The 12,690-nt window shown below is 45.3% G+C and overlaps 1 protein-coding gene across 7 annotated transcripts in view; it reads left to right on the top strand.

Moving 5' to 3' along the window:
• usp24 (ubiquitin specific peptidase 24) overlaps positions 1-12,690 on the top strand; it is a 43,011-nt gene that overhangs the window by 18,174 nt on the left and 12,147 nt on the right. For 3 of the 7 annotated variants that reach the window (XR_004609338.1, XM_034529926.1, XM_034529932.1), the window contains 29 exons: positions 1,184-1,237; positions 1,324-1,457; positions 1,760-1,826; positions 2,758-2,868; positions 3,340-3,438; positions 3,556-3,729; positions 3,827-3,912; positions 4,431-4,539; positions 4,661-4,807; positions 4,894-4,991; positions 5,319-5,414; positions 5,518-5,740; positions 5,853-6,015; positions 6,384-6,545; positions 6,667-6,737; positions 7,126-7,286; positions 7,396-7,457; positions 7,554-7,745; positions 8,398-8,521; positions 8,657-8,801; positions 8,912-9,031; positions 9,122-9,247; positions 9,678-9,776; positions 9,893-9,975; positions 10,088-10,229; positions 10,338-10,457; positions 10,565-10,779; positions 11,382-11,506; positions 11,900-12,041. Coding sequence is in view for 6 of the 7 variants with exons in the window: in XM_034529926.1 (XP_034385817.1) it covers positions 1,184-1,237; positions 1,324-1,457; positions 1,760-1,826; positions 2,758-2,868; positions 3,340-3,438; positions 3,556-3,729; positions 3,827-3,912; positions 4,431-4,539; positions 4,661-4,807; positions 4,894-4,991; positions 5,319-5,414; positions 5,518-5,740; positions 5,853-6,015; positions 6,384-6,545; positions 6,667-6,737; positions 7,126-7,286; positions 7,396-7,457; positions 7,554-7,745; positions 8,398-8,521; positions 8,657-8,801; positions 8,912-9,031; positions 9,122-9,247; positions 9,678-9,776; positions 9,893-9,975; positions 10,088-10,229; positions 10,338-10,457; positions 10,565-10,779; positions 11,382-11,506; positions 11,900-12,041 (3,650 nt within the window). In the remaining variant the exon portion in view is untranslated. The remainder of the gene's footprint in view (positions 1-1,183; positions 1,238-1,323; positions 1,458-1,759; positions 1,827-2,757; positions 2,869-3,339; positions 3,439-3,555; positions 3,730-3,826; positions 3,913-4,430; positions 4,540-4,660; positions 4,808-4,893; positions 4,992-5,318; positions 5,415-5,517; positions 5,741-5,852; positions 6,016-6,383; positions 6,546-6,666; positions 6,738-7,125; positions 7,287-7,395; positions 7,458-7,553; positions 7,746-8,397; positions 8,522-8,656; positions 8,802-8,911; positions 9,032-9,121; positions 9,248-9,677; positions 9,777-9,892; positions 9,976-10,087; positions 10,230-10,337; positions 10,458-10,564; positions 10,780-11,381; positions 11,507-11,899; positions 12,042-12,690) is intronic. The other 4 variants (XM_034529931.1, XM_034529930.1, XM_034529927.1 and 1 more) reach the window with 4 other exon arrangements.

Here is a 12,690-nt window from a genome sequence, read left to right as displayed (position 1 = left end):
TACATTATCTATAGGATTAGTACACTATAGGATTAGTACATTATCTATAAGGTCAGTACATTATCTTTAGGATTAGTACATTATCTATAAGGTCAGTACATTATCTTTAGGATTAGTACATTATCTTTAGGATTATCTATAGGATTAGTACATTATCTTTAGGATTATCTATAGGATTAGTACATTATCTATAGGATTAGTACACTATAGGATTAGTACATTATCTATAAGGTCAGTACATTATCTTTAGGATTAGTACATTATCTTTAGGATTATCTATAGGATTAGTACATTATCTATAGGATTAGTACACTATAGGATTAGTACATTATCTTTAGGATTAGTACATTATCTATAGGATTAGTACATTATCTTTAGGATTATCTATAGGATTAGTACATTATCTATAGGATTAGTACACTATAGGATTAGTACATTATCTATAAGGTCAGTACATTATCTTTAGGATTAGTACATTATCTTTAGGATTATCTATAGGATTAGTACATTATCTATAGGATTAGTACACTATAGGATTAGTACATTATCTATAAGGTCAGTACATTATCTATAGGATTAGTACACTATCTATAGGATTAGTACATTATCTATAAGGTCAGTACATTATCTATAGGATTAGTACACTATCTATAGGATTAGTACATTATCTTTAAGGTCAGTACATTATCTATAGGATTAGTACACTATAGGATTAGTACACTATCTATAGGATTAGTACACTATCTTTAAGGTCAGTACATTATCTATAGGATTAGTACATTATCTATAGGATTAGTACACTATCTTTAAGGTCAGTACATTATCTATAGGATTAGTACATTATCTTTAGGATTAGTACATTATCTATAGGATTAGTACACTATCTATAGGATTAGTACACTATCTATAGGATTAGTACACTATAGGATTAGTACATTATCTATAAGGTCAGTACACTATCTATAGGATTACTACACTATCTATAAGGTCAGTACATTATCTATAGGATTAGTACATTATCTATAAGGTCAGTACATTATCTATAGGATTAGTACACTATCTATAGGATTACTACACTATCTTTAAGGTCAGTACATTATCTATAGGATCTTTTAGGATTAGTATACTAATCTTTTTTTTCCAGTCTTGTAACCGGATATTAAATAAAGTTTCTTTCTTCCAGGACTCCGTGTCGTTGCACAAGAAGTTCATTGCCGATTGTTACAAGCGACTGGAGGTAAGCGGCAGGACGAGCTCCCGTTGTTCCGCCTCCCGACCGACCGCTCGCTCACAGCTCCCGTTTTATCCCGTTTTTTCTCTCAGGCGGCCAGCTCGGCGCTCGGCGGGCCCACTCTGACGCACGCCGTTACCAGGGCAACCAAGATGCTGACCGCCACCGCCATGCCGACCGTGGCCACATCTGTACAATCACCATCCAGGTACAGAGGGGGGTTTGGGTAAGAACATAGTTACTAATCCTATCAAAACACGTCTCTTTGGAGATGCTAAAAACACACACACACACAGTTTGTTATTCTGTCATGTTGAAACGTGTGTGTGTGTGTGTGTGTGTGTGTGTGTGTGTGTGTGTGTGTGTGTGTGTGTGTGTGTGTGTGTGTGTGTGTGTGTGTGTGTGTGTGTGTGTGTGTGTGTGTGTGTGTGTGTGTGTGTGTGTGTGTGTGTGTGTGTGTGTGTGTGTGTGTGTGTGTGTGTGTGTGTGTGTGTGTGTGTGTGTGTGTGTGTGTTCGTTCGTCTGTAGATCCACGAAGCTGGTGATAATCGAAAGACTGCTGCTCCTGGCTGAACGCTACGTCATCACTATAGAGGTAGGACATGAGCTGTATTCAGCTCCGGGGACATTTACCGGGCTTTTTTTAAATTGTTTGCTAATTTTGGCGTACCTTGTGTCGAGGGGCTTAATTTAATTTTTAATTTATTTTAATTTTGGAAGGTCGACCTTTAGCTCCTGTAATAAGTCTATAATGTAACTGTTTAGCCCAAAACACAGACACTCTGTCCCTGAAGTTTGTTTATGATTTAAAAGCACTTTGGATTATAAATCAAAAGATTAAAGGAGGAAAAACTTTGTAAAAGGACTTTTTAAAAAAATATATATATACGATTTAAAAACCGACATTAACAAGAATAGAAAAGATAAAATAGAGTAAGACGGAGAAAGAAGGAAAGAAAAGTAACGGTGTGATAAAGTCTTTAAAGACATCAAAAACATTAAAACGCATTCAGAGCATTTGATTTACAGAAAACAATTACATTTTTCTGTTGCATTATGTAAACAAACTGCCATTTACAGGGTTAAAATTCTGAAAATCAATAAGATAGTTAACTTGGTTAAAAGATTTAGCATTAATATATAGTATTTTTAGGTGTTTTTTTTTTTTTTAAGGAAGGAGACATTAATTAATTATTTTTTATTTTTTTTATTTTTTTTAATCTGTGCACAAAATCAATGTTGTTGACATTTCCCAGAATGTGAAAAAAAAAAAAAAACACTGACGTTTAGCATATGTAGATTAATCAATCAGTGACATTATGTAAACCAAATAAATATGAATAGGACAGATGTTGGTTAAAAGATTAAACTGGGTGAGAATGTCATTTTATATATTATTTTTGTCATCTAAGGACATTATAGAGCAACTTATTGAACGTGATGCACAGAGGTTAATGGTCTCAAGAGGTTGTTTGTGATATTTAAATTGTGTGTGTGTGTGTGTGTGTGTGTGTGTGTGTGTGTAGGACATGTACTCAGTTCCTCGCACTATTCTACCTCACGGGGCCTCGTTCAATGGACACCCCGTCACCCTCCACATCACCTACGAGTCAACCAAAGACACCTTCACCTTAGAGGTATGAGGCGTCTCCTGGTGCCTTTAACATGCAGAGCAATTATCTACAGAGGAAATAACTGTCTGTCTGTCTGTCTGTCTCTCTCTCTCTCTCTCTGTGTCCCTCTGTCTCCCTCTCTCTCTCTCTATTTATTTATCTCTTTCTATTTCTGTCTCTTTCTTTCTTTCATTCTATCTTTCTTTCTCCCCCTCTCTCTCTGTAACTGTCTGTCTGTCTCTCTGTCTGTCTGTCTGTCTCTCTCTGTAACTCTGTCTGTCTCTCTCTCTGTCTGTCTCCCTCTCTCTCTATTTATTTTTCTGTCTCTGTCTTTCTCTCTCTTTCTGTTTCTGTCTCTTTCTTTCATTCTGTCTTTCTCTCTCTCTCTGTGTGTCTCTCTGTTTCTATCTTTCTTTCTCCCCCTCTCTCTCTGTAACTCTCTCTCTCTCTCTCTCTCTCTCTCTCCCCCCCTCCCTCCCTCCCTCCCTCCTGCAGACCCACAGTAATGAGACAATAGGAAGTATCCGGTGGAAGATATCGGAGCACTTGAGCTGTCCGGTGGATAACGTCCAGATCTTTGCCAACGACAGCGTGGTGAGTGTCAGCGACGCTTCTTTTCCCCTGAAACTACAAATCAATGCACGGTGAGCTCCTGCAGGCGGCGGCCGCCACCTCCATTTAATAAAACTCCCCCCTTCCGCCGTGTTTCAGATGACCATGAACCGGGACCAGAAGCTGCTCTCCCAGCTCGGCTTCAACGACGAGCAGACCCTGACGGTGAAGAGCTCTGGCACCGGCACTCCCTCCGGCAGCTCCGAGTCCTCGGCCTCGGCCTCCAGCAGTTCCAGCTCCGCCGTCTTCAACTCTGCTTACGCCTTGGAGCAGGTAACCCACCCCCCACACCCACCCCCACACCAAACTACAACCCTGTAGACGCTCTGACTTCCATTCTCACGACACGTTGGTGTTTTTCCGTCTCCAGGAGAAGTCGCTGCCCGGTGTGGTGATGGCTTTGGTGTGCAACGTGTTCGAGATGCTTTACCAGCTGGCTAACCTCGATGAAACCAGGTGAGGTGGACGAGTTCTAAGTCTTAAACCCTTTTTCCACTTCAATATTTTATATATCTTTTACTTGTTCAGTCTGTCTTTTGATTGTTGGAACGGTGACGGAGAGGTTTTTTATTCCGTGTGCATGTCACGTCTGTTTCTTTTCCAAGTAAACCTTTTAATTCACAGAGTTGTTAATTTGTTGAAACAGTTAAAAGACCAACAAACGACCTTTTAACGACCAGCGAGGTCAAATCACTGTTGTCTTGGCTGCTTTGAGGAGAGCATAATAATTGTGAATGTTTTGCACTTTTTAAAATGATAATAATTGTCCAAATCCCTGTAGATTTTTTTGTTTGCTATATCTTCGCTCACGGCATCACCGCCGATCTTTAACCTAACCGTAAAGACGATATCGGCGTGTGTGTGTCCCGTCTCGTGGTTTAAAAAAAGGGGGCTTTCACGTGCACCTCGTCGGCAACGAGAAAGGGGAAAAAAACCTCCATTTCCTCATCCGGTGCGTCGTTCCCTCCCTCCAGGATCACCCTCCGCGTGAGGAAGCTGCTGCTGCTGATTCCAACGGACCCAGAAGTTCAGGACGCTCTCGACAACTTTGTTCCCAAAGAATCCAGCGTCTGGAGCCACCAGGTACAGGATCAGATCAGGATGGTAACTTCCACGCCTGAACGCTTGAAACCCTTTTTGATTTTTGTCGCTCGGCTTCCTTTTTTTTTTTTTTTAACCCCCTCTCCGTTCTTCTCTTCCTCAGAAGACGCTGTTCCAGGGAACGGGCTCCCGCTCTCCGTCCATGTCCTCCAAGCAGCAGCACCAGCCCAGCGCCGCGTCCATCCTGGAGTCCCTCTTCAGGTCCTCGGCCCCGGGCATGTCCACCTTCAGAGTGCTGTACAACCTGGAGGTACGTTTTCGGCTGCGCTTCGCATTCCGGTGAAAACGCGGCTTCTCGATTGGTGAAGATCTGTTGTCTTGTCTCTTCTGCGTCAGGTGTTGAGTTCAAAGCTCATGCCCACGTCGGACGATGAGATGGCGAAAACCAGCAGCAAGTCCTTCTGCGAGAACTTCCTTAAAGCAGGAGGCCTCAGGTAACGGAGCGATTTGAAACCTCAAAGCCTCATTCGTAACATATAATAATATAATAATCTGATCTTTCTGTTTTAAACCCCGATGTGTCTTTTCAGAGAGCTTTACGAAGTTCTTCTAGCTGACAGATGTTTGCTGTAATAAAAAAATATTCTACTTCCATCTATATTTACTGCCGCTTCGTCTCGCATTTTAACATTAACGGCATCACAAAATTACATTTGTGTAACCGCATAAACAGAAATGAGACGTTATTAAAAAAAGCTTCGTTTGGAAGAAGCTTTGAATGTAAATAAAACATCCGGTGTTCACGTGTGTTTCCTCTGCAGTCTGGTGGTGAATGTCATGCAGAGAGACTCCATCCCGTCAGAGGTGGACTACGAGACCAGACAAGGAGTCTACTCCATCTGCCTTCAGTTGGCCAGGTGCCCAATGCCCCCGACACACACACACACACACACACACTCATTGATATTCAGGGGCCACAAAACACCAAGATTTATACTTTTGACCGCCGGTGTTTTGCAGGTTCCTTCTGGTCGGCCAGAGCATGCCTTCGGCGCTGGACGACGACGTCATCAGGGACGGCGAGTCGCTGTCGTCGCGTCCATTTCGCAACGCCGGGCGAGCCGGACGCCAGCTGTCTCTCTGCGGCACGCCGGAGAAGTCCTCCTACCGACAGATGTCTCTGTCCGAGCGCTCCTCCATCCGGGTCGAGGAGATCATCCCGGCGGCCCGCGTCGCCATCCAGGTAAGAACGCGCCCCCCCCGTTTCCGTGACGACACCCGCCGTTGATTTATTTATTTATTTATTTTAAATCGTGGATAAAGAAATGTTTCACGCTCGATGTCCTCTCTCCCAGACCATGGAGGTGGGTGACTTCACCTCCACGGTGGCGTGTTTCATGCGTCTGACCTGGGCGGCCGCAGCAGGTCGATTGGATCTGGTCGGCAGCCCGCAGCCAATCAGAGAGACCCACAGCGCCCTTCTGCCGCAGGGGGTCCGCACCAGAGTCAGCAGTACAGGTGACACAGGAAACACACACACTCCATGTTATTGGGTGCAGCGTTCGGTCGTGATAGTAGCCTCCTTTTTTTTTTTCTTCTTTTTTTTTTACAGTGTTTAAAAAGTCGTGTCTTATTTTTTTTTTTGTTCATCACGTCAATATTATTAAATTTCTCAAAATAAGATTTTTAAAATTTTATATCTCTGAGGCTTCCTGGAAAAAAAACCCTAAGGGGAACAAATAAATAAATAAAGCATAATATTCAACATTCTTCTATTTACCTTTTAAGCTGAGAATGACCGACTAGTCTGTCAATCAGATCTCCTAAAAAATGTTTTAAAAAAGACAAACGCTAAAAAGCAAACTTTTTTTTTTTTTCTTTTACAGGAAGTAACTGCAGCTCCAGCAGCGAGGGGGAGACCCCGCCCACAGCGTTGCATGCTGGGATATGCGTGCGACAGCAGTGCGTTTCCGTCAAAGACACCATCATCGCCCGCGAGGCTCTGTCGCTGCTCGTCACCTGTCTGCAGTTACGCTGCCAGCAGCTGTGTAAGACTCACACACACTCACACACACACACACACACACACACACACCACTTGCCTCTGTGAGGTGTGTGTTGGACGTCTGCGACGCCGCTCAAACCTGTGGTTTCGGTTTCTCTCTCCAGGCTCTTTTTACAACCTTCCCTCCGTCAACGATTTCATCATCGATGTTCTTCTGGGATCTCCCAGCGGAGAGGTAAACAACTCTTTCTTTGTTTTGTTTATACCTCTAAACGCCGAGCAGGTTTCTTTGCTCTCTGTAGCCTCTTTTTTTTTTTTAGTTCCCAAGTGGTACCAATGGTGAGGGGGCGGAGTTTATTCTCTACATGCTGTAAACATTGAATTATTTACATTTTTTTCAACCTTTTCTTGTCGTTCAGTCAAAGTTCACGGAATAGTTTTTTTTAAACGTGTTCGTTGATGCGACTCAATCATGGCTTCAAAGTTGCGCTGAGGAACGCAGAATTTAATGTTCTTTTACAGTATCTGGTCAAAGTTAAAGGTTTTATTTGAGGCCGGTATTTTAGATTAAAGAATCAACAATAGTTTGTTGTTTGTTTTTTTCCTCCCAAATCTCTCTCCAGATCCGCCGCGTCGCCTGTGACCAGCTCTACACGCTGAGCCAGACGGACACGTCGGCCTTCGCAGAAGTCCAGAAACCCAACTTGTTCCTCATCTCCGTCGTCCTCACCGCCCAGCTGCCGCTATGGAGTCCGACCTCCATCATGAGAGGGGTCAACCAGAGGTACTTCAGAAAAGAAACACACACACACACACACACACACACACACATGCGCGTATGCCTGGAACTTTAGCGGGAAGTCTTTTGTGTTGATGCGTCTTTTTCTTCTCAGGTTGCTCTCCCAATGCACCGAATACTTTGACCTCCGATGTCAGCTTCTGGACGACCTGACCAGTAAGATTTAAAGTCCCTTCAACCAACATCTAGACGTCAAGTATACGTAGGAACTGACTCTCTCTCTCTCTCTCTCTCTCTCTTCGCCTCCTGCAGCGTCGGAGATGGAGGTGTTGAACGTGAGCGCGGCCGCGATGCTGGAGGACGAGATCTCCTGGCTCGACAACTTCGAGCCCAGTTGGAGCTCCGAGATGGAGACGAGCGAGGCGGACAACATCCTGCTGGCCGGACACCTCCGGCTCATCAAGACGTTGCTCTCGCTCTGCGGCAACGAGAAGGAGCATCTCGGTGAGCCGCCGGTCAGCGGGGGTCTCGGGGCGTTAAGGAAGTCGGGTTAAAAGGTTTAAATGGGCAGTAACCTAAACCAAGCGTCGCAAAAATAACACAACTTAATTTCTCTCCTGTTGCTTTTTGGATTACCGCGATACGAAATATGCAAATAATAAGCTTTATTTACGTATCTTTCTAAAGTTCTTTACAATTTAAAAACAGTTTCTCAGGCAGGTCTTCCCAGAGTCTAGTCGGGATTTTTTTTGCCATTTATTTACGTTTATGTATTTATAACATCACGGTACAGCGCCGGAGCACCAGCGCCCGTATTAATTAAATTAAACCTCTTTATTACGTTTTGCCAGAACCAGAAATTACGAAACATTTCAGTCTGTTTTTTCTTTTTTTTCCTGGAAAATGCTCAAATCCTCTTTTCTGCTTTACATGTATAATAATAATAATAATAATAATGGCAAAGTCTCCACCCAGTGAAAGCATTATATTTACGCACCATTGCGTGAGACTCGCATTGGTTTCCTTCTTTATTTATTTTTTTTAATTGTTCCGATTTCCCGTTTTCTCATAACCTCCCGTGTGTCGCGTTCCCCTCTCGAGTCCGGAGAACACTAACGTGCAACGTGAGGACGCGTAACTCTTTTTCCTCCCCCAGGTCCGTCCCTCATCCAGCAGTTGTTGGACGACTTCCTGTTTCGAGCCTCGCGCATCATCATCAACAGCTCCAACCCCACGCCCTCCCCCGCCCCGAGCCACGACTTCCACCCCAAGTACGACACGTTAGTTCCCCTCCCACCGCTTCAGTTTCATCTTGCCTCCTGTGGATTGGACCTTTTTTTTTTTTTTTTTTTTTTTTTATTAAAAAGTTTACATTGTTCACCCACTACGTTCACATTTCTCCGCGGTGTGTTCAGGTGCAGCACGGCCAGCAGCCGGCTGGCGGCCTACGAGGTGCTGGTGATGCTGGCCGACAGCTCTCTGCCCAACCTCCGGCTCATCACCAGGGAGCTCATGTCCATGCACCACCAGTCCGACCCGTCCCTCTGCAAGGAGTTCGACGTGAGACGCCGACCTGACAGCGCTTTTCTTTGCTGCGATGTTTCGTGGTGGTTAAATGAACGTGTGTGTGTGTGTGTGTGTGTGTGTGTGTGTGTGTGTGTGTGTCTCAGTACCTTCCCCCCGTAGAGAGCCGGTCCGTCTCTGGTTTCGTCGGCTTGAAGAACGGCGGCGCCACGTGCTACATGAACGCTGTGTTTCAGCAGCTCTACATGCAGCCCGGCCTGCCGGAGGTACGCACCCCGTCGCCTGCGCCCGCTCACCTTCTGCGTTCATGACGGTGTCAGACGAGAGTGTGTGTGTGTGTGTGTGTGTGTTTGAAGGCTTTCCTGTCCATCGAGGACGACACGGATCAGCCGGAGGAGAGCGTCTTCTACCAGGTCCAGTCTTTGTTCGGCCACCTGATGGAGAGCAAGCTGCAGTACTACATCCCCGAGAACTTCTGGAAGGTAACGGACCGCTCGGTGGGCGCCGCACGAGTTTGAAAGGTTGCGTAACCTTTCAGCTGGTAGAGAGTTTGACCCCGGTGGGAACCAATCGGAACGCAGACGGTGGTCTAGAAGATGAAAAAATAATGTGTGTGAGATTCGGTTTGTTGTTGCTGCACATTAAGACCACGAGGTCTTCACCAAGTCTACCGATCGCATGAAAGACGAGTAAAGTGCGTATAATATCAAGTTTTTATATTTTTCAAAGGGGAACATTTCTTCGTGCTAAACTTGCACAATACATTATTATTTATAAATATAGTTGGTAGACCAGCTGCTTTTAGCACACATAACGCTTCACAGTACTTTGACTTGTGTGGCCTTCAGGAGAGATTGTTTTTGTAGGAAAACGAGCTGTCGTTCACGTGCAAATGTGTCTCGTCTGCCGCAGATCTTCAAGATGTGGAACAAGGAGTTGTACGTCAGAGAGCAGCAGGACGCCTACGAGTTCTTCACCAGCCTGGTGGACCAGCTCGACGAGCACCTCAAGGTAAACCAAACACCTGTTTGTTTGTTTGTTTGTTTGTTTGTTTGTTTTTAAATCGCAAGAGTTCTTCTAAAAAGAAACCCGATTTGGTTGTGATGATTTTTTTATTTTTTCACCAGAAAATGGGTCGGGAACAGATCTTCAAAAACACATTTCAGGGAATCTTCTCCGACCAGAAGATCTGTAAAGACTGTCCTCACCGGTGAGAGAGAGAGGGAGCACTCGAGGCCGACGTGACCTTTTTTATTGGGGACTCGTCACAGAAGACGTTTGACCTTCTTTTCTTTCTTTTTTTTTTTTTTTTATAAATACAGGTACGAGAGGGAAGAAACCTTCATGGCGTTGAACCTCGGAGTGACGTCGTGCCAAAGCTTGGAGATCTCCTTGGACCAGTTTGTGAGAGGGGAGGTGCTGGAGGGCAGCAACGCCTACTACTGCGAGAAGTGCAAGGAGAAGGTGAGCGAGTCGCTCCGCACGTACTCACCCGTGTGCACATACTCACCTGTGTGCACGTACTCACCTGTGTGCACGTACTCACCTGTGTGCATTGGTTCATCCGCGCAGAGAACCACCGTGAAGAGGACGTGCATCAAATCCCTGCCCAGCGTTCTCTGCATCCACCTCATGCGCTTCGGCTTCGACTGGGAGAGCGGCCGCTCCATCAAATACGACGAACAGATCCGGGTACGGAGGTCTCGTCGAGTCACTGGGGGGGAACGCTTTCATCGAGTCCTGGAATTGTGATTTATGTTTACCCTGTTGTTGTTGTTGTCGTTGTTGTTGGTGCACAGTTCCCCTGGGTGTTGAACATGGAGCCCTACACCGTCTCCGGGATGGCCCGTCAAGACTGCAGCGTGGAGGGCGGCGAGGGCCGAGGCGACGGGACCTTGGGAGGCTCGCCCAGGAAGAAGGTCACGATCTCGGAGAACTACGAGCTGGTGGGGGTCGTGGTGCACAGCGGCCAGGCGCACGCCGGGCACTATTACTCCTTCATCAAGGACCGACGGTGAGAGGCCAGTGTTCAGCCATTTTGTGCCGATTTTAAGGACAAAGAATGTCCCCGTTGAAACCACGAGGCCACCGGGTTGAGACATTTCACGGGTCAAATGCACCTTCGATGCAATGCATACATGTCAATGTTGTTGTTAATCATTGGCATATCCCAGATTATGGAGGAATAAAAACATGCCTTAGCATTTATCTGATTTTTTAAATTTATTTATTGTTATTTATTTATTATTTATAGAAGAAAATTTAATTATTTTCCCATTTATTTAAAAGAAAAATAATAAAATGTTGCCTTATGTGCAACGAATTGGCATTTAAAGGGTTATAATTCTGAATATGTATGAATATGATATAATATATAGTATTCTTTTATTCTAAAAATGAACTTTCATTAATATACATTTTGTAGCTAATCATTTAAATATTGCATTTAATAAAAAAAATTTAAAAAACAACGGTACGTCGTAAACAAACTTGTCATTTTAAAGGGTTTAAATTCTGTAAATGAATGAAAAATTGTGCCAAAATGTATTGTTTTTAATTTGCTCGTCAAAGAGTTTCCCAGTTCTGAATCCGATCTTTGTTTTCCGTCCTTCTCAGCGGCAGCGCTCGGGGTCGTTGGTACAAGTTCAACGACAACGTGGTGGAGGAGTTCGACATGAACGACGAGACTCTGGAGTACGAGTGCTTCGGTGGAGAGTACCGACCCAAAGTGTACGACCAGTGTGAGTTGACGACGACGTGGAGGTCTTATTCAGACGTACATTTAACCACAAACACTGGAAAGTACACCTGAAACCTCATGAATATTCATGAGGTATTACAAGACGGGGCGGTTCGGGACATTCTGTTGACTTTATATCTCAAATGTTGCAACTTTTAATGGGAAGTTGAACTTTAAAAACAAGATGTTTTCTAATGCAAACACTAAAGTCCCCTTGATTTTGTGTGTGTGTGTGTGTGTGTGTGTGTGTGTGTGTGTGTGTGTGTGTGTGTGTGTGTGTGTGTGTGTGTGTGTGTGTGTGTGTGTGTGTGTGTGTGTGTGTGTGTGTGTGTGTGTGTGTGTGTGTGTGTGTGTGTGTGTGTGTGTGTGTGTGTGTGTGTGTGTGTGTGTGCAGCCAACCCTTACCCCGACGTGCGGCGGCGGTACTGGAACGCCTACATGTTGTTCTATCAGAAGATCAGCGACCAGAACTCGCCCGTCTTGCCCAAAAAAAGCCGAGTCAGCATCATGCGGCAGGAGGCCGAGGACCTGACTCTGTGAGTGAACCCCGCTGTGCACGGACCTCGTCTTCTTCTCCCTCCTCCTTCTTCTTCTTCTTCCTCCTTCTTCTTCTCCCTCCTCCTTCTTCTTCTTCTCCTCCTTATTCTCCTTCTTCTTCTTCTTCTTCTCCTCCTCCTCCTTCTTCTTCCTCCTTCATCTTCTCCTTCTCCTCCTCCTCCTCCTTCTTCTTCCTCCTTCTTCTCCTCCTCCTTCTTCTCCTCGTCCTCCTTCTTCTCCTCGTCCTTCTTCTCCTCGTCCTCCTCCTTCATCTTCTCCTCCTCCTTCTTCTCGTCCTCGTCCTCCTCCTTCTCCTCGTCCTCCTCCTCCTTCTTCTCGTCCTCGTCCTTCTTCTCCTCGTCCTCCTCCTTCTTCTCGTCCTCCTCCTCCTACTTCTTCTCTTCTCCTCGTCCTCCTCCTCCTTCTTCTCGTCCTCCTCTTTCTTCTCCTCGTCCTCGTCCTCCTTCTTCTCGTCCTCGTCCTCCTCCTCCTTCTTCTCCTCGTCCTCCTTCTTCTCCTCGTCCTCGTCCTCCTCCTTCTTCTCCTCGTCCTCGTCCTCCTCCTTCTCATCCTCGTCCTCCTCCTTCTTCTCGTCGTCCTCCTCCCTCTTCTCGTCCTCGTCCTCCTCCTCCTTCTCATCGTCCTCGT

Source organism: Cyclopterus lumpus, chromosome 4 (genome assembly GCF_009769545.1).
Source record: "Cyclopterus lumpus isolate fCycLum1 chromosome 4, fCycLum1.pri, whole genome shotgun sequence".
Classification (NCBI taxonomy): Eukaryota; Metazoa; Chordata; class Actinopteri; order Perciformes; family Cyclopteridae; genus Cyclopterus; species Cyclopterus lumpus.
This window is presented reverse-complemented; position numbering and strand designations above follow the sequence as displayed.